At 41.3% G+C, this 22277-nt stretch overlaps 1 protein-coding gene across 2 annotated transcripts in view; it reads right to left on the bottom strand.

Moving 5' to 3' along the window:
• Window positions 1-234: 234 nt before the first annotated feature.
• The window catches only part of DCP2 (decapping 2), a 45380-nt gene continuing 23337 nt past the window's right edge, over window positions 235-22277 (bottom strand). Inside the window, exons 4-8 of one of the 2 annotated variants that reach the window (XM_087694677.1) lie at window positions 10909-11007; window positions 9636-9788; window positions 2938-3044; window positions 2796-2863; window positions 235-553 (exon numbers count right to left, since the gene is read on the bottom strand). In XM_087694677.1, the coding sequence (XP_087550803.1) occupies window positions 414-553; window positions 2796-2863; window positions 2938-3044; window positions 9636-9788; window positions 10909-11007 (567 nt within the window). In that variant the 3' untranslated portion in view covers window positions 235-413. Of the gene's footprint in view, window positions 614-2795; window positions 2864-2937; window positions 3045-9635; window positions 9789-10908; window positions 11008-22277 lie in introns of both variants that reach the window. The other variant, XM_087694676.1, reaches the window with a different exon arrangement.

The raw sequence follows: 22277 nt of genomic DNA, 5'->3' as shown, positions 1-22277 counted from the left end.
AAACACATTTAAGTGCAGATTCTTGGCTTTTAGTATTCAACAGCACCCATCCTAAGTAATGCATAGCACTGCTACATACAATTATAGTACAGAAATTTTCTTCTAAAAGTAGAAACAACACAAGACATCCAAGCATGCCACATACATGAATCTAGTATAATAACCTGTATTCACGACAAGTAGCTCAGTTTCAGCCGAAAAATTCGTATTTTTTGTCCCATTAGAATAAGATCGATTTTAAGGCATTAGTAATTCTATTACTTTATTTTCAGTGTACAATAGTGGCATTGGATTTGTACAAATGCATTCACAGGATCGTACTCTTCTGACCTGAACAGTGTGCAAACTTAGCCTAATCATTTCTAGGTATCTTCAAGATGTGCTTTACAGGAATTTTTACAATAGGTTGCCACTTACAAATCATTAAGCCGTTGCAATATAAACGTATAGTCAAATCTGAAGTTGCGAAAAGTTTTCCCTGGTCCCTCGGCTGGTTCTGGGACAGGTAGAGGTAAAAGAGGAACAGTTTCAGTTGCTGGAGACCCAAGGATTCCTGCAGCAGATGTGAGAGTTGGGATACTGCATGCTTTGAGTTTTGGTGGGCCGCCACCTCCTACAAATCAAACCTGTATCATCTCTCTCTCTCTCTCTCTCTCTCTCTCTCTCTCTCTCTCTCTCTCTCTCTCTCTCTCTCTCTCTCGCACACACACGCACACACACACACACACACACAAAGTGGGCAAATAGGCAATTATTAAGGCAACAAAGCCATCATAAAGGAGTTCAGAAAGCTTAGCATTGAGTTTTTTTAGGATCAAGAAGTATCAACTTTTATGGCTTTACCAGTTGGATATCCTTTCTTTGCCAATTGCACCCTGAAATGGATAGTACCTCAGCTCTTGATGTGTATCTATTTGTCCTACATGCCCTTGAAACATCTTAAACGATCTCCCTTTTTCTACACCTAAACTAAATGACCATGCCAAATACAAGAGTTGAAGATCTTCTGGTCACGACTCTCTCTCTCTCTCTCTCTCTCTCTCTCTCTCTCTCTCTGTGTGTGTGTGTGTGTGTGTGTGTGTGTGTGGTGGTTGGGGGGGGGGGGGGGGGGGGGCGGCCGTGTACCCATAAAGGACAAGAACAATCTTGCTGCAAATTAATATGTATGTCTACCTTTGCACAAGTGAGAACTACCGCAAAGGAAGTTGATGCTACACATCACTTGATTTAGTTTGTTCAATTTTGAGAAAGCCCTCTTGAAGAAACAGAAAAGAAAGGAAAGCTAACCAAAGCTTTCACATTGAGAAATATTGGCAGCTATTTGGAGCATTCTAAAATCTTGAAGATCCGCCAAAGGTGGAAGAATAGGAGGAGATACCCAACCACAAGAGATCCCTTAACACAAGGGAAAGTTGAAACTTGCCAAAGAAAATTCTTCCAAGTGCTGGCAAGCTTGCATCCCCACACAAGAGAACAACTGTGTATTTCTCTGTTTAGAATTGGCCTGCCAGCTCTGAGCAGCTAATCAAATTAGACCACTAGAAAACTCTTACAAGCAATTTGTCAGTTACTTCTAAATAACAAGCTGGGCCTTCAAAAGCGGTTTTTCTTAACTTTGATGCAGTGTAGAGCCAAAAATGAAGCAATAGATGAACCGTGTTGTAAAGACAAAGTGTGGGCATCCCTTTTGAAATGTGTGAACTCTCAAGGGCAGCCGAGAGAGGTTGACCGTTGAACTCATCAGGAGCAAGGTGAGCTTTTGATGGAATGGCAGGGGTGAACCGTGATTTGTTGCCTTCACATACCAAAAGGAATGTGACACAAGAAATTCGTCAAGCTCAATTAACCTTAAGTGTGACGATTTTTAACCAGTCCATGCAGGAAGTGGGCAGACATTGAGCTGAGGGTCTTATTCTTATCCAGGTTTAGCTCAATCAGGCCTTGGCTTATAACTGATTATCTTGAGGCTGGTAATTTTCTAGCTCAGGATGCTTACAAGGCCCAGGTACTGGCCCTCTCACCATCCATAATACGGTGCTTGTAAGCCAGGAAGAGCTTTGACAGATATGTCTGGATGCGAGCCAAATATTAAAAATATGTGATTGGTCTAGTGGTAGCAGTGGGGCCTGAAATTCAAAAGATCAGGGATTCAGAACTGTTTGCTGTCACGTATGACAAAAACAACTTTTCTAAATAAGGTGCTCAATTTGAAGTTGGACAGCCAACTCGTTGGTATCAAGGGGGCAGAAATTGCAGATCCAATGCTGTTCTTACATGGCACTGTGAAGTGCTGGCCAGCATGCACTTATTGGTGTGAAACAACTCAGAGTCGCCCCAGCTTGGATGTCAATTCTGTTTTGTCCAAATACCACTTCAGCTCTGGCATCAACCTTTTCTTTTAAAGGGTGAGGTACATGGACTTGTTTCTTTGTAGGAAAGGGGTCGGTGCTGTCCTCCATGCTTCTTAACACTGGCCCTCACATTAAATGCATCGGAACAGAGCTGCTACTGTTTTTCAATCCTCCAGTTCACACTAGTCTTTAAGTGCAAGATTTACCATGCTACCACAACAAAACCTTTCAGTTGCAATATAATTCTTGCTTAAGACTGTCAAACATGACCAGCAATCGAATGCAAATGTTGCAGATATTTTCAATAAAGCAATTTCTTTGGGACAAGCAACATAGCATCACTATCACAAGCATCTATGGCTTTGTTTCCAAAAAAAATGAAGTAGCTCATGGACCATGATTAGAAACAGATTGTTAATCTGAATAATTATCTAATTGCAGTACCTTTGGCAGATGCCTCCAGTTTAGAAGCAGTTGAGGGCTTTCGTGCAGCAATCCATCTTTGCAGTGGCCTGCACAACCAATCAACCAATTAACACAGCCTGCCACCATACCATACACTTAATAATACCTACATGCTGCTTACCCAACAAATGGTGAAACCATGTAGTACTTCAGTCCTGTTGCACCACGTGAATGAGGTGGCTCATTGCCTCCTGTAGGAAGTTCGTCCACCCTGTGCCAGGCTATGTCCTGCACACATTGTCATCTGTGTCAGTACCAGATTTCCTGTAACAATTAGTTGCAGCAGTAATGTAATACAACTCTCAAGATTTTTATGCTCACCACATTGAACACTACTTCATACTAAGCAATTACTTGGGCAAGCAATCATTCTGCCTGATGTCTTAGTTACCTTTATGAAGCCTAAAGACCCAAATTGGCACTATCAATAATAATGGACATCTCCAAACAGTTAAGAAAGTGCACGTCACAATGTTGGCGATGTTCTACATTACGTTTTGAATGATCAAAAAATTTATCCTTAAATTATTTGGCACACAGTAACTTTAATTGGTCTATCACCTAATCTCTTTGAGAAACCTTGTACCAACACAAAGTACAGCAAATTTCTTGATTGCACTTCTCTCCTCCTTGGCTTTGATCCTCTCTCAATATCGACTCTTAGCTTAAGTCATTTAATAAGTTCTTCAAACACACTTTGCAGCCCAAACAGCTCAACTGTTTTGTTGACAGTTGCCTTAAGTTTCACCAGCAAACTTCACACACACACAATTCCCGGGCCAATGCATATCAAATCCACACTTCAAAGTCTCGTAAAGCTGGTAGAAACAAATCCTCGCAAAGGCATCAAATCCTACTGCAGCTCAACTCTGGCAGCCAATACTTACAGAGGACATCTCATTTTTCTCCTTCATCCCTAAGGACAGTAAAGTCAGGTTGGACATCAGACATAAATGCCCATCACTCTTCTAGGGACAGTTCAAAAATCCTAGCCAAAGCCATCAGCTTGAGCTTTCAACCTCATTTACTGCATCTTATTTGCACTCAATGAGAGGCTTCATTCAAGAATGAAGTATTAAGGCAAGTATCCTAGCATCTGGAAGTATGCCAGTCTGATGAGACTCCAGAATGAGGATCTTGCAAGGCTGCTGCTCCAATTGAGAAGCCCATTTGATTGAGAGGATCGAAATGGACTTGGCAAGGCTCTATCCAGCAGTTCATAGCTAGGTGTAGATCCTATGAAAGAAATTCAGCTTGTCTTAGCACCTTCACGTATTTGTGACTGAGACATGAGCAGCTCTAAGCAGCCAAGACATTGGCATCAGACTACCCATCTATTTGAAGGATTTATTTCATGTAAATTTTGCAAGCACAAGTGTAACGCAGTGCAATCCTGTCTAGCTCATAGTTTCATGATTGTTAACATGCTTTTTTGTCAGAAATCAGGAGCTTTTATCAAATGGCACCAGTCTAGTGGAGTTTGGGTCAGCTCCTCTCCCACCCTGAACTGCATGCCAATGCCTAGAGGCCTGTAGAAGTAAGCTGCCATGAGGAATAGATGTTTCAATGAAGCAGTAGATCCCATGTCCACACACACCCCCCCCCCCCCCCCCCCCGCGGCCCCCCTACAGGAAAAAAAAAAACCTTTTAATTTAGCATTAGAAAACAGACCCTATACTAAACACAGGAAAGCTTTCTCTGAAGGTGGCATTGCAGTAGCAAACCAAGCTTTGACTAGCACATGAACTGTGTGGTACATAACCTCTTGTTAAGCGTTGTTCAAACCTTGCAATGGCCAAATGGTACATCGTCCAATTTCATTCTGTGCTATAGGAGGCTGGGTGAGTGCCAAATGATTTTTGTCTACCAAGTTTAGGCAGCTTGATTCCAACAAGTCAGTTGAGACATTTTTCCATAAGTACAGCTTGTAGAGATCTTCTCTTGCATTGGCTTTAAGGACACAATTCTTTGCTACAAGGGGGAGACGTAAGGACTAGGAGCTCAAGATTCATTCTTTAGGCCTAGGTAGTAGGAAGGTAACCCTCTTCAATAGCAAATGACCTATAAAGCTCCAGCAGTGGGCTCAAGCTTAGGTGTAGATGGTTAGACAATAGTCTCTCAAGGAACACCAGCATGAAGTACCACTTCATATCCAACTTTACGTTACAAGGACTTTCTAGGTTTTTAGGCCATCGAAGGCACCAGATGCCCCATAACACTATCAGTCAACTCCAATTTTTTTGTAGGTAGAGTTGCAGGCTGTGAGGAAACACTACAGTTCTCAAAGACAATCTATAACAACACAAGACTAAGAACTGCACTCAGACAATAGGGAAGAGAGTGAATAAAGAAGAGAACTCAATGAACAAACCAATGCCATCTAGGCGTGAATTCCTTTGGAGTGCTCAAGGAGCAGAAGGCTGTCCAACAGCCACTCTCTCTCTTTGAGAACGGGCTGAGAGATGTTCAAGGAACATTGTCCTCCAAAACGGATCTTGAATACAACCACCATCATCATTCGATGCCAAATGAGAGGATGATGTCTCCAAGTCTGAGGACAGCAGGAGATCAGCAAAAAGCAGCAATCTGCTGGATGACGGATGACTGAAATAGCTGAGGCAACAACCCAAATGCAGTTGTACAGTGGCAGGAGGTGCAAAACAGCAAAAAGCAGATGTCTCAAGGCTGTCAAGAAGGTGTCAGACGAGAGCAGAAGATTGCCAGGATGATGATGATGTTGCCAGCACAAGCAACAGGTCACCAGGCAGTGGATGATGTTGATGTAGCCAGCCTGGTGCTGATAGGCACGGTCAGGGTCAGCAGGGCAGTAGGATGAGGCAACAATGAAAGCTGATGCCAAACAAATGCAAGGTTGCTGGGCATGATAATGATGGATAATGGAAATAATGATCATGTATTGGCACCCTTCTACAGAACTTTTTAAGCCATTTTCCCTACTGAAAAATCTATATTTAATTTAATTTAAAGTGGATTTTGGGACTGTACAAGAGCCAAAAGAATTTAGCCAATACTATAAGATCTAAACTTCAGCCTAACCTTGAATAGCTTAATACGAGCAATAATGTGAAGATATGCTAGGTTTTGCATAGAGAAAACATAGAATGTACAAACATGACTCAGACACAATAACTAAGATGATAACACAATAAACACAAACTCTGAACGCAAAATGCAAAATGCAAAAACACAAACAGAATTGGATTAGAAAGAGAACTCTGAAGTGAATGAATCAATGCTGTAGACGAATGAGAAAATGTACAAAATGCTCAAGGGCAGAGCTGTCCAATAGCCGATGGCTCTCATGGGAGAGAGCTGAGGGAGGGGTCAATGTGTGTCGTCCCCCAAAGACAAATCTTGGGTGCAGTAACCACCAGTTGAAGTAGAGGCTAATGAAGAAAAGTGCTGAAAACATAAAAACATGTTGTAGATGCAAGAGCAAATCAGGCCAATGTTGGAAATGGAAGGGCAGCAGGCTGGAAGCCAAAGCGCAACAATCTCTAGGTCTGGAATTGCTAAATGCAGCAATGTAACCGCCTAAAGATGATGATTGCTGATCACCGGTAACAATGGGAGGCTGGGTGACAACTGTAGACCTCATAGCAGCTGTCGGGGGCTGGACAACTAGTGGAAGACAGCTGATTGCCGAAACCTGCAAGACAAGGATCGACTGAATGGTGGGCAGCTTGTCTATTTAGAGACATAAAAGGATCCTCCCAAATTAGGGTTTTCCTTATGGGACACAAAAACTCTCTAGGACCACGCCTTGTTCAATGAAACTTTTAATTACTTACATGTTTTGGGGATGTTTTAAAGAGCTAATTAGCTTGTAATGCATTTTTACCTCAACACCCCCTCTCAAGCCAATAACTGGAACAAAGAAGAGAGTGAATGAAAAGTTCAAACCCATTTTTACCCAAGGCGTCCCACCCCAAAGCTGCAAGGCATTGGACAAAGGGTGCACATCAACTACCCAATGGCCTACCAAGACTACCGAGGTGATCGTTATCTTATCAAGGGAGCCCAAGTAATCACCCTAGAGAGGCCAATTCATTGGACCAAGGGTGCTGGCTTTCTAGGACCTACAAAGGCAAATAGAACCACAATGAACTTTTTTTTTTGTGGAAGTGAGTAGAGAAGGTTTGTGGCCTGTCAAATAACTATGCCCCGTGGGGAGAATGAAAAGGGATGATTAGATTCACCACATCACAAAACAATAAGTATAGAAGGTGTGATGTGAAGGGGATATGATGAGAATGCACATGCAACAAGTGCCACTTGGACAGTGCCCCTTTTGGGAAAATTGTTCACTTGCCATGTCGAAGACAAAATGAAGGGTAGGAACGCCCTCTCAACCATGGATGTCAATGCTTGAGGAGAAAGAAATACCTGATGTTCATCTTCTATGGCGTTGAGAACCATGATGAATGTGATGATGAAGGTAGACTTGACACCCCTTAGCCGAAATGGCCAAAGGAGAATCAACCTTCTTGGTATGCAAAATATGCATGTACTCAATCTCAAGAGAGGGCTTCAATGTTGATTAAGTAGCATAGGCAAGCCTAAATCTCAAGCTCGAGAGAGAGCTCCATACTCATCGAGAAGCACCAAGAGAGCAATCTACCATGCAAATAGATCTTATGGATGAAAAAGGAAGCACTAACCCTCTCAATTGGAACAACCGGAAGAAGTCTTACCAAGGCAATCAAAATGGGCCCATACTTCATCTCGGGAGAGGACTCCAATGCTAACCAAGTACTATAGACATACTTGAAATTCAACCTCGGGAGATGGCTCCTATGCCACTCAAGAATGCGAACATACAACCACCAAGGTAGTGGTTCACTTATCATGAAAAAATAAAGAAGTGTAGAAGAGAAGATACTATCTTTGTCTCCATGCTGATAGAGGCAATATTCGCCAAGGCAAAGATTAAAAAAACAAACCTTCAGCCCATGTAGAACCTACAATGTTAGTCCTAAATGGAACCACAAAATCCAACATGAAAGAATCAAGAAAGAAACCTACATACCACATGTTTCATATTGAGATGCTTTGGATGTTGTGCTAAAAGAAAGCTTAAGTGAGAGTAGAATGCAACGGAAGACCTGAAAAAAAATGATTGAACCTAAAGAAAATATAGCCTAACTAACCTAATGTGCCTAAGGATAAACCAGGACTCCTAAGAGACTAGCCTAGGGGAAGGTAAGAGCCAAACTAGTCAGAGATACTACAAGGCACTAACTAAGAGAGAGATTCAGGATCCACCACATCAATGACCAACCACTGATGACCACGGACACCAAGGATTGGGGAAACTGTGCTACCTCCCTAGGAAAGACCCTTGAAGTTGGTTGAGGAATGGAGATTGGATTTAACTTTGGTGTGGGTAAAATACCCTTAGTTGGGGATGAGGTAATTTTGGGTGTGAGTCTAAGACCCTTGGCCTTTGAGTAACAATTGTTATCTACATGGCCAAGTTTTGAATGTTAAAAATATATATTCTTTTTAGGCAAGAAGTGTCAAGAGGGTCTTTGTCAAGGTGTGAGTGTACCGCTTCCTTTTTCCTTCAAAGAAAGAGACTAACTATCGGCATCAAAACGTGATCCATGTTTAGGATTAATCAAGGAAAACGGAATTGGGTCTAAATGTGAAGGTAGTTCCTTTCCACTCCTTGTTTTCTTCAAAGAAGGATGTGACTCATCAACACAAGATGGGGATTCAAGGATAGCATTCCTGCTAACAATGTACCAAGGTACAAAGCTGCATACTTTTGAGTGTCTAGTGATGGCCTAAAACCTTAATGTGTATCAAAGACAATGTGCGCTAAGACTAGATAACCTATTGTAGGTCTAAAGTGAGGATCTAGATTGAAAGAAGAGGAATCTAAATATGAAATAAATATAGGAGGGGAAGGCGAGAAATGTAAAGGCGAATGGGAAGCACCAAACTCATACTCAAATGAAGCAGTACCTTATGGAACATCTCTAATTATAGAGTTTTCTTTAAAACCATACCAGTACCAACTTGGGTCTCCATGGTGACTTACAATTGATTCCTATATAACAAAAGGAGCAATATAGACAAACTCAGACTCACACAAGAACGGATTGTACGAACCCAATAGTTCTCTTTCTTCTCCGTCTGTATTTGCCCTTTCTTTCTCATGAGAGGAGGAGAGATTCGCAGGCTACAATGAGCTAATGCAGCCACCCCTTTCTTTTCAGTTTTAACCATCTAGGGCAATTTTCTTTTGTACCTGCCTAAGGGAGTCTGTTGTGAACTGAGAAGAAAACCTTTATCAGAAAGACAAAAGTAAGACCTCCAACATTCATACACTGATTCAAGGTCCAAAGTCCAAATTGATAAAAAAGACACCAACTTATACTTCTTTGGTAATATTGGAGGATTTTCTAGACCGATTTTTATAATCAGTGACCACTCTGAGACAACAAATGTTCACTAGATGCCATTATATTGCAGTTTCAGGATCTTCTGTAAGAGCTTCACATTAACAGAGAGCATTTTGTGAACAAGGACCACTAGAAATGTGGCTGAATAAAAGTAAGGCCCCTACTTATTTTCAAGTGAAGTGTATGACAAGCTTGTAAGTTCTCTCTTTCTATCATGGAACAGTTTATTTACACTTGTAGAGATTCAAAAAAGCCTTGGGTAGTTAATAACAACCACCCTGTGAACCAGGCCTTGCATATAAGCACATAAGAACACAAAAAGGAGTGCTACTCATTTAATACAAGGGGATTGGGATTTAAGAAAAAGTGCATGGACATATAGACATACACCAATTTCATTTTTCGTTTGTGGCGTAAACATAGTGTCCTCGCTAACACCTCCAACAATGTAAAGTCGTATCCGTTGCTCTCCTAGTGTCACTTCAAGGTTATCTTCAACTTTAAGCAGGCCTGACACATCAAATCCCGTCTCTTCCCAAACCTGTAGGCACAAGACACTGCATCAATTGACTTGCCTGATATGCTAAAAGAGCACAGTATAAAGCTTGTCTCAACACAAGAACACCCTGAATAACTTCAAAATTAAGAACACGAGAAAACTTTACACAAATAAACTGGCCAGCTTATGGAAACTTGTTGGCCTGATGGTCACTTTCTAGTCTTTTCATGTGGAACCTAAGTATTGCACATAGCACCTTACACTAGCCAGCATAACGAAAACTAGGTGAGATTACATCTAGCTAGTTGTGCTTCCAAAAATAGCTGGAAGCAACCGACTTTGCAAGCCTTATATTCTCTTTGTTTACATTACATATTCTCTTTACTTGATTTTATAACGTAAGTTGCAAATATGGAGTGTTACTGCAAAGCCATTTTATTAACATCAGACCTCACCCGCTCTCTTTATTTGCTATCACAAATCAGACAACACACAGCAATTTGAAAATTTGGCTTTTATTTGAAGGCCCAAAATTGCTACACCAACCTACAAATATTGTGTACTGAAAATTTGCAACATTATCATTCTCACAAATCATCAGTTAGAGATCCGACCTTTTTTCCTTGTGAAAAATGAAATGCCTTAGGAGAATTAAGAAGTCAGTGTGTAAGAAGACTGCATCAAACCATAGGTGTTCTCTAAATGCAAAACGAATGAAGGTTGCACAAACTTCAGAACTTGAACTTATTTCCAAGTACAGAATCAGTAGAATCGGTAGAAATGAAGCAGCGCTACATTAAACATTCAGACCATCACCAATTGCTTGAAAACAAGAGTACCAGCATTATAGGAATAAAATGTTACTCTGCTATTTAAGTAGAGAAAAAGAGGGAGAAAGAAGAGAAAAAGGAGGCAGCACTACATTCAACATCCAGACCAAGTGCTGGAAAACAGGAGTGCCCGCACTAAAATACTGTTACAAAACAACTGTTTGAAGCATTGATAAATGAGGCACTGATCTCTTTTCCCCTGGCACTCCTCATTCTCTATCTCAAACAGCTGTTCACTTGATTATATGCCAATTTGATCAAAAGATATTAAACAAGAACTATTGTCTAGCAATTTCATCAAATGGCACCACTGCTGGAGATGAGCAAACTACCTCCCTAATAGCACATTTGTGATCTTCTTCATCTTTGTATTTCTTGCCTCTTGGGAAACTCCAACTTGCTCCAGCTTTCCAACCTTTTACCAGAAGACACTGTAGCAGAGGAAAAACAGTATCAAAAATGAGCAAATAGAGTGCAAACTCTGAAAACAGTACTTACACATCTAGGCAGCTTGATGCATAAAAAGGATGAGACCAAGCTGATCAGATAAGATTCTCTTGAATGACACAGTGGTTCTCCTTGGAATTCAATCTCCAAGTATCAAATTTTGACAGTCCGCATTGCTTAAAAACTTGTGCCATAAAGAAGTATCAACATGTGCCAGTTTTAATGGCCTTCATCACCAGCATACAATAAGTCATCTTACTAGGCCCATCTACAGTAGTCATAAGACCCATTTGTTGAGAGTTTCATTTCAAAGGTTCACATGAGTCTTTTCTCAAGTTGGCCAACCTCCCATCTTTTTGTCTATTAAAGGCAGGAGTGTTACCACAATGTTATTATACTTGCAGATTTTTGGTCTGAACAGATGGAGCGTGGGCTGGGATTCCTCGTATTCTTCAATTCTCATATGAATTCTGTTCTCATTTACTTTATATTTCATGTTTACATTTTCTGCATTGCCTCTTTAATTGTAATGCTCTTCCAACATGGTAACAAATGTTCAGGGCAAGAGACAGTTGCATTTTCATGAGATTGATTAATATTATTGTGGTGTTTTTCTACACATTGCTGTGGCAGCAAGACGATGCATCTTGTGTCTGTTGCTTGCGTGCCACACATTGGTTGGAGGCTGTCATCATTGTTTCTCCTTGTGTCACAATCTGTTCCAACTTCGTTTCCACATGGCTGCATTTTTTGCTGTGTGTTGACTTGTCACTTGTTGCCATCACATGTTGACATGTGCATTGACTGCATCAACTTGTCCTACATGTTCCAAGGTGATTACATGGCTGCATTGTTGTATGAATGATTTTGTGTTTGAGCCTTAACTATGCTGCCTGCCCACTGTTTGTTTTGCTCATGTTAAAGCTTGTTCATGTGGAGTCCATTAGAAGATCGTTCTTGTTAGCAGTCATGTTTGTCATGCATTGTATCTCTTGCCTGTCAGCCTCAATCTGGAGTCAAACGGGAACATTAGGAGCTCTGACATTCAGTCTGTGTGTTTGGACTGAGGAGGCAACTCTTTCTACAGCATGCATTTCTTTTTAAGTCAGTTTAGGAGTATTCACACTATGCAAGCTAGAGTGTCCAGCAATCAGGTAGAGCCAAGCATTTTATTTAACAGAGGGTAGCAGCATTTTGTGCATTATTTGGGGCTGGTCAGCCAGTTGTTAGCTGGCTGACTGCATTTTTTAGGCCCCAAGCTGCTGGTCGTTCAGCGAGTCTTAGGGATTTTTGGCTCTATATAGCCAGATCATTCTTTTCTTCCTCTTGCAGGTGCACACTCCGACTTGGCCATTCTTCTTCATCATTTGCAAGGGCTGCACACTCCGTCTCCGTCACCATCTCCCGTGTTGTCATCATTTTCCAACTTGATCCAGTGCCCTCACTAATGCTTTGGGCTGCATGCAGGGAGTGATCAGTCGATCATTGTATTCAGCAGTCTTTCCATATTCAGTGCAGATTTCACTTTCTCTCCTACTATCTTCTTGTTGGAAAATGACAGCCAGCTATGGAGGGAGAAAAGAGAGACAATGAGCGTGCTGAAGCAAAAGAGTAGAGTGTACTTGCTGAACCAAAAGAATGAGAATGAAAGGTACAAGATAGGTCTAAGATAGACCTAGCTCTAACTCAACTAGAGCTAACTAACTTGAACTCTAACTCTAAGAGTGGTAACACAACTTATAACTTTAGTTGTGTTCACATTAAGAACTGAAAAAGAACTAGACTAAAACATTGGGCACTACCCATAGAATTGGCAAATTCCAACACCCCCCTGCAGCGCCAATGCGGTAAAGTACAAGAAGGATCAATCACTAATGGGTAGCAAGTTTAAGGACTTGCAAAAAGCCTCAATTTTCTCATGAGGTAGTGCCTTGGTGAAAATGTATGCAACATTTTCATGTGTAGAAACATACATCAAGCTGATGTCTGCTGCATGTCATCTCTTTTTGACATAATGGTAATATACCTCAATATGTTTCATGCAAGCATGAAACACACGATTTCACGCCACTGCAATAGCACTCTAATTGTCAAAAAGAAGGGGTGTAGGACCCTCCAATGGTAAACGTAGATCGGCCAACAATTTGCATAACCATACACATTTCACTCTTTCCGTGAAGGTTGCCTTGTACTCAACCTCACAAGACAAGGTAGCCACTCTGTGTTGTTTCTTGCTTGGCCATGAAATGCATAAATGGCCTAGAAAGAAACAATGTCCACTAGTAGATTGCCTAGTATCTACATCACCAACCCAACCTGAATCATTATAAGCCTGTAATTACAAGTCTCCCCCCCCCCAGGAAATAATAATGCATGTGACTGAGTACCTTGCAAGTATCTGAAGATCCGCTTAATAGTTTGCCAATGTATAGTCTGTGGTCTATGTATATACCTACTCATCTGAGACACTGCACACTAAATGTCAGCGTGTGTATCGCAAAGATAAATAAGACAGCCAACAGTGGCTATAAATTGCAACATCAGACATCTCTTCACCATCATGCATAGACAACTTTAAACATGACTCCATAGGTTTGCAATCTTGCATATTAAAGAAAGAAAAAGGGTTTTGCAAGGGCACTGAATAATGGGGTCACAATCTTTTTTTAGCACTCAAACTTGATGATAACCACAATTGAAAGCTGATGCTTCAAAAAAGCTTGATGTTGTGTAATTTCAAATTCTAAAAGGAGGAACTCTTTTCAAGTGGTTGGTGGTGGTAGGGCTAAACCTATGTAACAGCTTATCCACATACTGTGACAATGACATGATGATACCATGCTGATTTTGGGTGAACTGAATCCCCAAATAATAGTGTAGACAGCTCATATCCAACATAGCAAAAGCATGTTTTAATTCAGCCTTGAAATCTGCAATTTTTGCTTCTGAAGGTCCAATGAGCAGTATTTCATCTACATAAAGAATGATAATCAGCAAGTTCCCCCCCTTCATTCTTAATGTATAGAGTGGGAGCAGTTTGACTGTTTCTGAACCCTTTGCTCGCCAAATATGCTTCAATTTTAGAGTACCATGCACAAGGAGCTTGTTTGAGACCATAAAGAGTTTTATTTAGCTTGCATACCATGTGCTCTTTCCCCTTAACCACAAACTCTAGAGGTTGTGATCTATAAACATCCTCGTGCAAATCCCCATTCAAGAATGTCGTCTTAATGTCCAACTAATGTACCTTTCAACCATAATTTGCAGCCATAGCAATTACACATCTCATCGTACTCATACGGGATGTAGGAGCAAAAGCCTCTTCATAATCTATGCCCTTCTTCTGTGGATAGCCTTTTTCTTCCAACCGTACTTTGTACCTATCAATGATACCATCACCCTTGCGTTTGAGTTTAAAAACCATTTTCTGCAAATGGCCTTCTTGCCAAGTGGTAAATCCACAAGATCCCATGTAGAGTTAATGGCAATAAAGTCCGACTCATCATGCATGGCCTACATCCAATGTACATCTTGCTAAGCTTCATCCAAGGAAGTCGGCTCATCATCATCCAACAATGAGCTCATAAACACATGCTCATCACCATCATCTACTCCGTAAAATCAACCAAATGGGCTCCCCTTGCCTCATGTGCTGAAGAGCTTGTAACAACCATCTTGGGACTGTTTTTCCTACATTTACAGCAACCCTTTCATGTTGTACTGCATCTTCCACTGCATGTGGCAAACCACCATCAATACCCTGCTGTTCAAGCACATATAGTGCAGCAACAGCTTGTTGTATTATGTCTATCCGGCCATTTACACAGCAGGCACGAGCTCCAAAGAAAGTGGCAAGAGACCCTCAAAGATATCACCAATGTCATGGTGGCTGGCATTTGAAACTAATCATGTGAAAATGCAACATTTTCAACAAATATGACATCCCTATTGACAAAAACTTTCTTTGCCTAGGTCATACAGGCGATAGCCCTTGCTTTCCGAATTGTAGCCAATAAATATGTATTTTACAACCTTGTCATCAAGCTTCGCACAAAGCTCTTTCGAAACATGTGCATAGGCTATGCATTTAAACACCTGAAAGTAGTCAACCTTGGGTTTCTTGCCATGCCAAGCTTCAAACAGGGTAACCGTCTTTAGTGCCTTAGTTGGTACACGATTCAACACATGATTTGCACACTGAAGGCCTTCTAACCACAATTTATGAGGCGGACCCTTGCTTTTGAGCATACAACAAGTCATCTCCATAAGAGTGCGATTCTTCCTTTCAGCAACACCATTCTATTGACGAGTCATTCTAACAATGGCTTGATGTGTAATGCCATGGTCAAGTAAATATGTCTCAAAAGCACGAGATATGTACTCCCCTCCTCTATCCGTGCAAAGTGTCTACACTTTCAAGCCAGTTTCACTCTCAAGCTTTGCAACAAGATGTTTAAAATGCATAAACACATCAGATTTTGCTTTCAACCCATACACCCATGTATACCGAGAGTAATCATCAATAAATGTAACAAAATAAAGATAACCTCCAAGTGCATGTGTCCTCCTGGGACCACAAACATCAAAGTGAATAGCTCCAATTTCTAGGCAGCACGCACTACACTATCCTTTTTTAAGGCAAATCTGTGCATCTTGCCTAGCACACATCCCTCGCATGCATGAGGAGGTGGAGTCTCCACTAGAGGCAATGTATCTACCATATGAAACCTCTGAAGGGTCATGAAACTCCCAAAACTCATACGTCCATAGTGGGCATGCCATAGCTCCACATTCAGCATAGCGGGCAATAGAGTAGTGACTGCCAGAGTATCATGAGACTATGCACCATAGGCATCCAACAAAAACAAACTCTTATACAAGGTCCCAAACAACCTGAGTTTACAATCCATCTCCCTATCTCTGACAATGCATCTGTCATCCTCAAAGATAACTTGAAAGCCATACTTGTTAAAAGTTGAGATAGACAACTAGTTCTTTGTAATGCCAGACACAAACAAGACATCTAGAAGCATGAAGTCAAAACCATCTACAAAAATAATAGTGATTGTCCCATCACCACAAGTATCATAATTGTTGTTGTTTGCACATATAACACGCTTTCCAACAGGGGCTGAATGCAAAAAGGAAAATAAACACTTTCTAGAAGTGATGTGCTTTGAAGCTCCACTGTCAAAATACCATGTTTGCTGCGTTTCAGCAGCATTAAATGCTGAATCAACCATTGAAGAATCATAATTGCAAGTCAAAAATGCATAGTCCTCCACAAAGTTGGCTGAAGCATCACCATCAGTAGATTTGCTCTCGTTGATGTCTCTTGGATAGCCAAACCGGAGTCCTTTTTCTTCTCTTTGGCTAATCTCTTATGGCATTCATCAATATAGTGATCTAGCTTCTTGCAATAATGGCATTTTCCCTTCTTTTTAGACTTTTTTATGTCTTGGATAGCCTTATTTTATGGTTGTTCAGCATCACCCTTTTACTGATTTTTTGCATTTTGCTTGACTTTTCCTTTGCCTTTGAACTTGGAAAGCATAGCCACATCTCTTGAACGCAATGCAACATTCTTCTGAGTTTATTCCTCTTGCAACGAGGCCTTCCAACTCCACAAATGTAAGGGGTTGCTGCTCCCCTCTCAAAGACAACATCAAAGAGTTGTGGAAACCAAGATATGACTCTAGAAGAGAGTTCAATGTGATGTTCACCAATTCATCATCCTGAATGATTTCGTCCACATTGAGCAGTTGCTTGCGTAAATCCTGTATGTGAGTAAGATAATCTGTCATGCTATTGTTGAGAATCAGCAATCACACTCACTAAACAGCCTCTTTGTATGGAGCTTCAGGGTCAAGGACATGCAGGCTAACTTATCCCATATGCACAATGGTGCCTACTGCAGTTTCCTACTTTCCTATAAAGCATTGTACTTGCTTCCTTTCTTAATGCAATGATAGTACTCTTTTCTTTTCAGTGAAGTGTCAATGTCATTGTCCACATACACAAGATTGTGTTTATGAGTCCAAGTCTCAATCTTGGAACCTAATTCACTTGTGTAACAAACAGTGTCTTTGTCTTCTCCATCATGAGTCCACACTTCTCATTTCATCCTCCATAGCTTCCGGTTTTGCCATGCTCTAGATCCCGCATTTGTCACATGGTATCAGAGCCCAGTTGGGCATGGCATTGCTTCTCTAGCCTCTCTTGATTCCTCTCAACCTCAGTCTACCTCAATGTCAGCTCATGACTTCATCTCCCAACTCTACTCTCACTGAAGCTTCCATGGCAGCCATAGCCAGCAGCACCCTGTCAGATTGAGTTGCTTATATCTCACTCCACAGGTCAAATCTCTTGGAGCTTCCTTCTGGAAAAGTATTCCCCAACTCACAAAGCTTCCCTGTATCACATCAATCCAGGACATTGGACCATCTGGAGCTCAGCATTGTGAAAATCCTCAATCTCTGCTCTGTGTCTGCCATAGCCAGACAGGACCTACCTTACTTGGAGCTTCAATAACTCCTCAACCAGGCCATTTCAGCCCACAATTTCTTCTAGGGAGTTGTTCCTCTACTCAAGGCGATTCATCCTGGCACAAAAATCGACTGCATTACTGCGCCCCGACTCCAGCATTGCGGAAATCGCGGAAATCTGTCAGAATTGCGCCTGCTTACGTTCGAGCTGCCTGCGTGCTGCATACAGTCCACGACGTTGACGATTATCATGGGGCTTTGATAGCCCATGAAGTCAGCTTCCTAGGCATATAAAAATTTTTGAAAATGATCCATTGTAGCTCCTACAATCAGCAAAAAACCAGGCTGCCCCCAGAAACCCTAATGCAAAAGCCATAGCCAAAGCTTCAAAATTCTGACATTTTTTACTGTTTCTCTCATTGAAGTTATCAACAGTGATTTTAATCACTGAGCAATACTCTCTGAAGTTCATTAAAGTACTGTCACTCAGAATTGAAGGTATCAGCATCAAATCAAGAAGGGAAAGATTACACTTGGATTTAAAAAGAGTAAAGGACTTTACAGATTTGGTATTCATTGACACTCAGTTAGTGTTTTTTAGCACTTGTGTCTCTCAACCAACTCTTCTGCTGCTCAAATCTAATAAGACTGAAGTTGATTTGCTACTGTTCTCGTAAGTCTAACATGGGAAAAGACTCTCCAAATGCTCGATTCAAAGGAGTCGGGTTTCACACCTGGCAAACCCGCATCAAGCTCATCTTGATGAAAAAGGGTCTCTGGGCCATCACAAATGGCAAAGAGAAGAAACCTCGGGACGCGGACCTTGCAACTACTTGGTAAAAGAATGATGACAGAGCCCAGGCCATTATCAAACTGGAGCTAGACGACAGTTATATCCATCATGTGGATAAGTGTGAGACCTCACAGGATACATGGAAAAGACTTGACACCCTGTTCGGTGCACAATCTAAATCATCAAAGTATGGTCTCCTGATTGAGTTCTTCAGGCTTGAAATGAAGTCCAGCACATCACTTGCCACACATCTTAATTACATGGAAGGACTCCTAACCCAACTTGCAGGAATCAACATTAAAATGGATGAAGATGTTTGCGTCGGTGTTCTACTTAAGAGCTTGCCTCCTGAATATAATAATGTATCAACAACTTTAATCAACATGCCAAATCCTGAACTTGTTGATATCCAGGCATCACTGTTAGAAGAAGAAAAGAAGCTAAAAACTAAGGAAGAACCAAGTACCTCTAGAGATGAGCATGCATTATATGTTGGCAACAGGTACAAAGGCAAGAAGGATCAGCTCTTCTGCGACTTCTGCAAAAGGACCGGACACACCGAGAAGTTCTGCCACGCAAGAAAGAGATCCCAAAAGGCCTATCTAGTCGCAGTCAAAGAAGAAGAAGAAAATGGAGCAAAGGAAGAAGAAGATGAAGATGAAGACCACCAGGATCGGAAGGACAAGACTCATCAGTCCTTGTACTCTCATAATTCTGATAGACTGTTTTAATAGCCTTGTATTTTCCTTGCCCTAATGCTTCCTGCCATAAGCTTTGTAAACTCCTTATGTAACTTGGCATTACAGTCCCTGTACACTTTGTGAGGCCCCTGTTACAACCTCTGGATGTCCACCATGTTTATGGTACCCACACTTAGCCTTTTCTGCAATAGCCTCTGGTGTTTTGCCATGTTTGTGGTATGCCCACACTTTGCAGGTGGTTCTCATTATAGTCTCTACACACTTTGTGCCTTTCTAGTTGTGATTGAGGAGGGGTGTTGAGAATCAGCAATCACACTCACTAAACAGCCTCTTTGTATGGAGCTTCAGGGTCAAGGACATGCAAGCTAACTTATCCCATATGCACAATGGTGCCTACTGCAGTTTCCTACTTTCCTATAAAGCATTGTACTTGCTTCCTTTCTTAATGCAATGATAGTACTCTTTTCTTTTCAGTGAAGTGTCAATGTCATTGTCCACATACACAAGATTGTGTTTATGAGTCCAAGTCTCAATCTTGGAACCTAATTCACTTGTGTAACAAACAGTGTCTTTGTCTTCTCCATCATGAGTCCACACTTCTCATTTCATCCTCCATAGCTTCCGGTTTTGCCATGCTCTAGATCCCGCATTTGTCACAGCTATCACCCTTATCCATGTTCAAATTGGCCAACCCTCTACAGAGATAAGCTATTTTGGCCTCGTTACATGCTGCAAGCATACGCTCAAGTACATCCCATGCTGATTTTGAGGTCTTACAAGACTAGATGTGTGAAATAATCAATCTTTTCATTGACAAGGCAATCGAAGAAAATGTGTATGCATCTTTTGAGTCCCATCTCCTGTGATCCTCGATAGGAGGGGAAGGAGCACCAACAGCCTATCCTCTAGTGTTACCTTGAGATATTAAAGGTGCAAGACCTCCTAGTCGCTACAAATCACCTGTAACATAGTCCCACAAGTCCTCCTCTACAATAAGGTTGCAGACCATAAAACTCCACAACGGGTAGTTTGATCCATCAAGTTTGTCCCCCTGAGTGAGAACACCAAGGATGTTGCTCTGATCATTAGTCCCCTGACGTGCCATGCTATCACTAATGGATAAAAATCTGTAGCCAAATACTTCTGTACTGAAGTATAGATTGTACTCCTCAAAGTACCAAAAAATCCCCTTGGGATTATGCAACAAGTACCAAACTATCACACAAACGCCAAAGTGTGCCCAAATTGACCCAAATCAGCACTCAGCCAAGAAATAACCGCAATGCACTACTGTACCACACCTGTCTCATAATGTTGCCCTTAAAAGTACAAATTACAGCAACTTAATCCCGATTCTTACCAAAAATTATTGAATTTCCCCAAAAAAATTTGCTCAATTAGATTGTAACAGCAACTAAATGCTATTGTACCGCTTGTTTGCTGCCTTGGAATGTGCGTCAGGCAAAAGCCCCAAATTTCTTCCCAAAATTTCAAAGAAATTGAAGAAATTTGTACCTTACAGCTTGAATTTCTGCGATAATGTCACCTCAAGGTGTGCCAACAGTAAACAACAGCTAGAATCTACCTCTTGATGCATGTCAAAGCCTCTAGGACAAAAAGCCCCAAATTTCTTGAACAAATGTCCATGAAATTATGCAATGTTGGTGTTTCCAATGAAGATTCACATGAGGGTTTGCAAATCGGGCAAAAGCCCCAAAATTTTTGCTCGGAATGTCAAAGAAATTGTAAAATTTTTTAAAATTGGTTATCAATTTGAACTCTAGGAGCAAAAATTAACAAAAGCCCCAAATTTTGGGCAACATGAGCTAAGATTCGAAAAGAGATGGCCAAAATGAATGGGAAATTGCAGAAATTTTGAAAAAAAAAACCCATATATAAAAATTAGGGCTTCTGCACTTTTTAGGGTTTGCAGAATATCGCAAGCAAGGCTGAGAACATGGTAGGCAGATGTGAGAAAACAAGGGGAAGAGCTGAAAACTGCAGCAACTCATCCAAAACAGTAGCTCCTCGGGCTGTGTGCAGCCTGCATGCAGGCTGCGTATAAGACTGCATATAGGATTGTGCATAGGGCTGCGTGCAAGCTGAAAACAACAAGAGCTTGTCCTTCTCTTCCTCAAGCAGAGAGCCGGCTGACAGCAACAAGACCTTAGGCGAGGTGACACCGGCTGATAGTGGCTGAACTGAATCCGCGCATAGAACTTGCTCCAATACCAAATGTTGGAAAATGACAACCAACTATGGAGGAGAGAAAAGAGGGACAATGAGAGTGCACTGAAGCAAAAGAGTAGAGTATACTTGCTGAACAGAAAGAATGAGAATGAAACGTACAAGATAGGTCTAAGATAGACCTAGCTCTAACTCTACTAGAGTTAATTGACTCTAACTTGTAGAATGGTGACACAATTTATAACTTTGGTTGTGTTCACACTAAGAACTGAAAAAGAACTAAAGACTAAAACATTGAGCACTGCCCATAGAATTGGCAAATTCTTGCACTTCTCTCTTCTCCTTTTCTCTTCATGTTTGTGTTCCTCTTCCATTGTGCACTCACATGGTATCATCGCCTAAATGAGGACAAGGAGGTTTCCTTCAAAGAAGACCACCTATTGCTAAAAGTGCAAATTTTCAGCCTACTATTTACTGCAGGAAACGTAGATTTTTTGTGTTTTACAATTACTTTCAACAAAGGCGTGACCAACTGTTTGTTGGTGTAAAGGCCCCTATGCCTAATTGCCTGTGTATTCATTACACTAATAATACCCACACATCTATACACTGGAGGTGACAAACGCCCATCACTGTTAGTGATATTTGAATAAGGAAAGGCCAGTCACATATTGTGACTCTTGGAGTTCTCACATACGATGTCTCTCTCTCTTGCTCTCTTGCTCCATCCGCCATAGCTCTTGCTTTCGCTTGTATGCTTCCACTCGGGCTCTTACCTTTCAATTGGCATAAGAGCCAACCATTCGAAGTGCTTCTTCATCCTTTGTTTCAGCTCGGATTCAAAGCTTCAACTCAAGGTTTTATGGCAGCCATTGTTTCTTCCTTCTGAGGTATGCATTGAGTCTTTCCTTCTTCCAACTTGTTCTAGTTTGCTCTACGCTTATTGAGGAGCTGCTCAAGACTTAGTTGAGCCTTGTTGAGTGCTTATTGAGCTGAGCAGCAGCCATTTTATCCATTTTAAGTGGATACAAAGCATGCTGTAAAAGTCATGAACAGCTATGATAACTTGACAGCATTGTTGTATTTTG

The sequence above is a fragment of the Lygodium microphyllum genome, chromosome 15 (genome assembly GCF_053477565.2).
Source record: "Lygodium microphyllum isolate KBCC chromosome 15, Lygodium_microphyllum_v1.1.10, whole genome shotgun sequence".
In the NCBI taxonomy this organism is placed as follows: Eukaryota; Viridiplantae; Streptophyta; class Polypodiopsida; order Schizaeales; family Lygodiaceae; genus Lygodium; species Lygodium microphyllum.
Note: the sequence above shows the minus strand (reverse complement) of the source record. Positions and strands in the feature narration are given on the sequence as shown.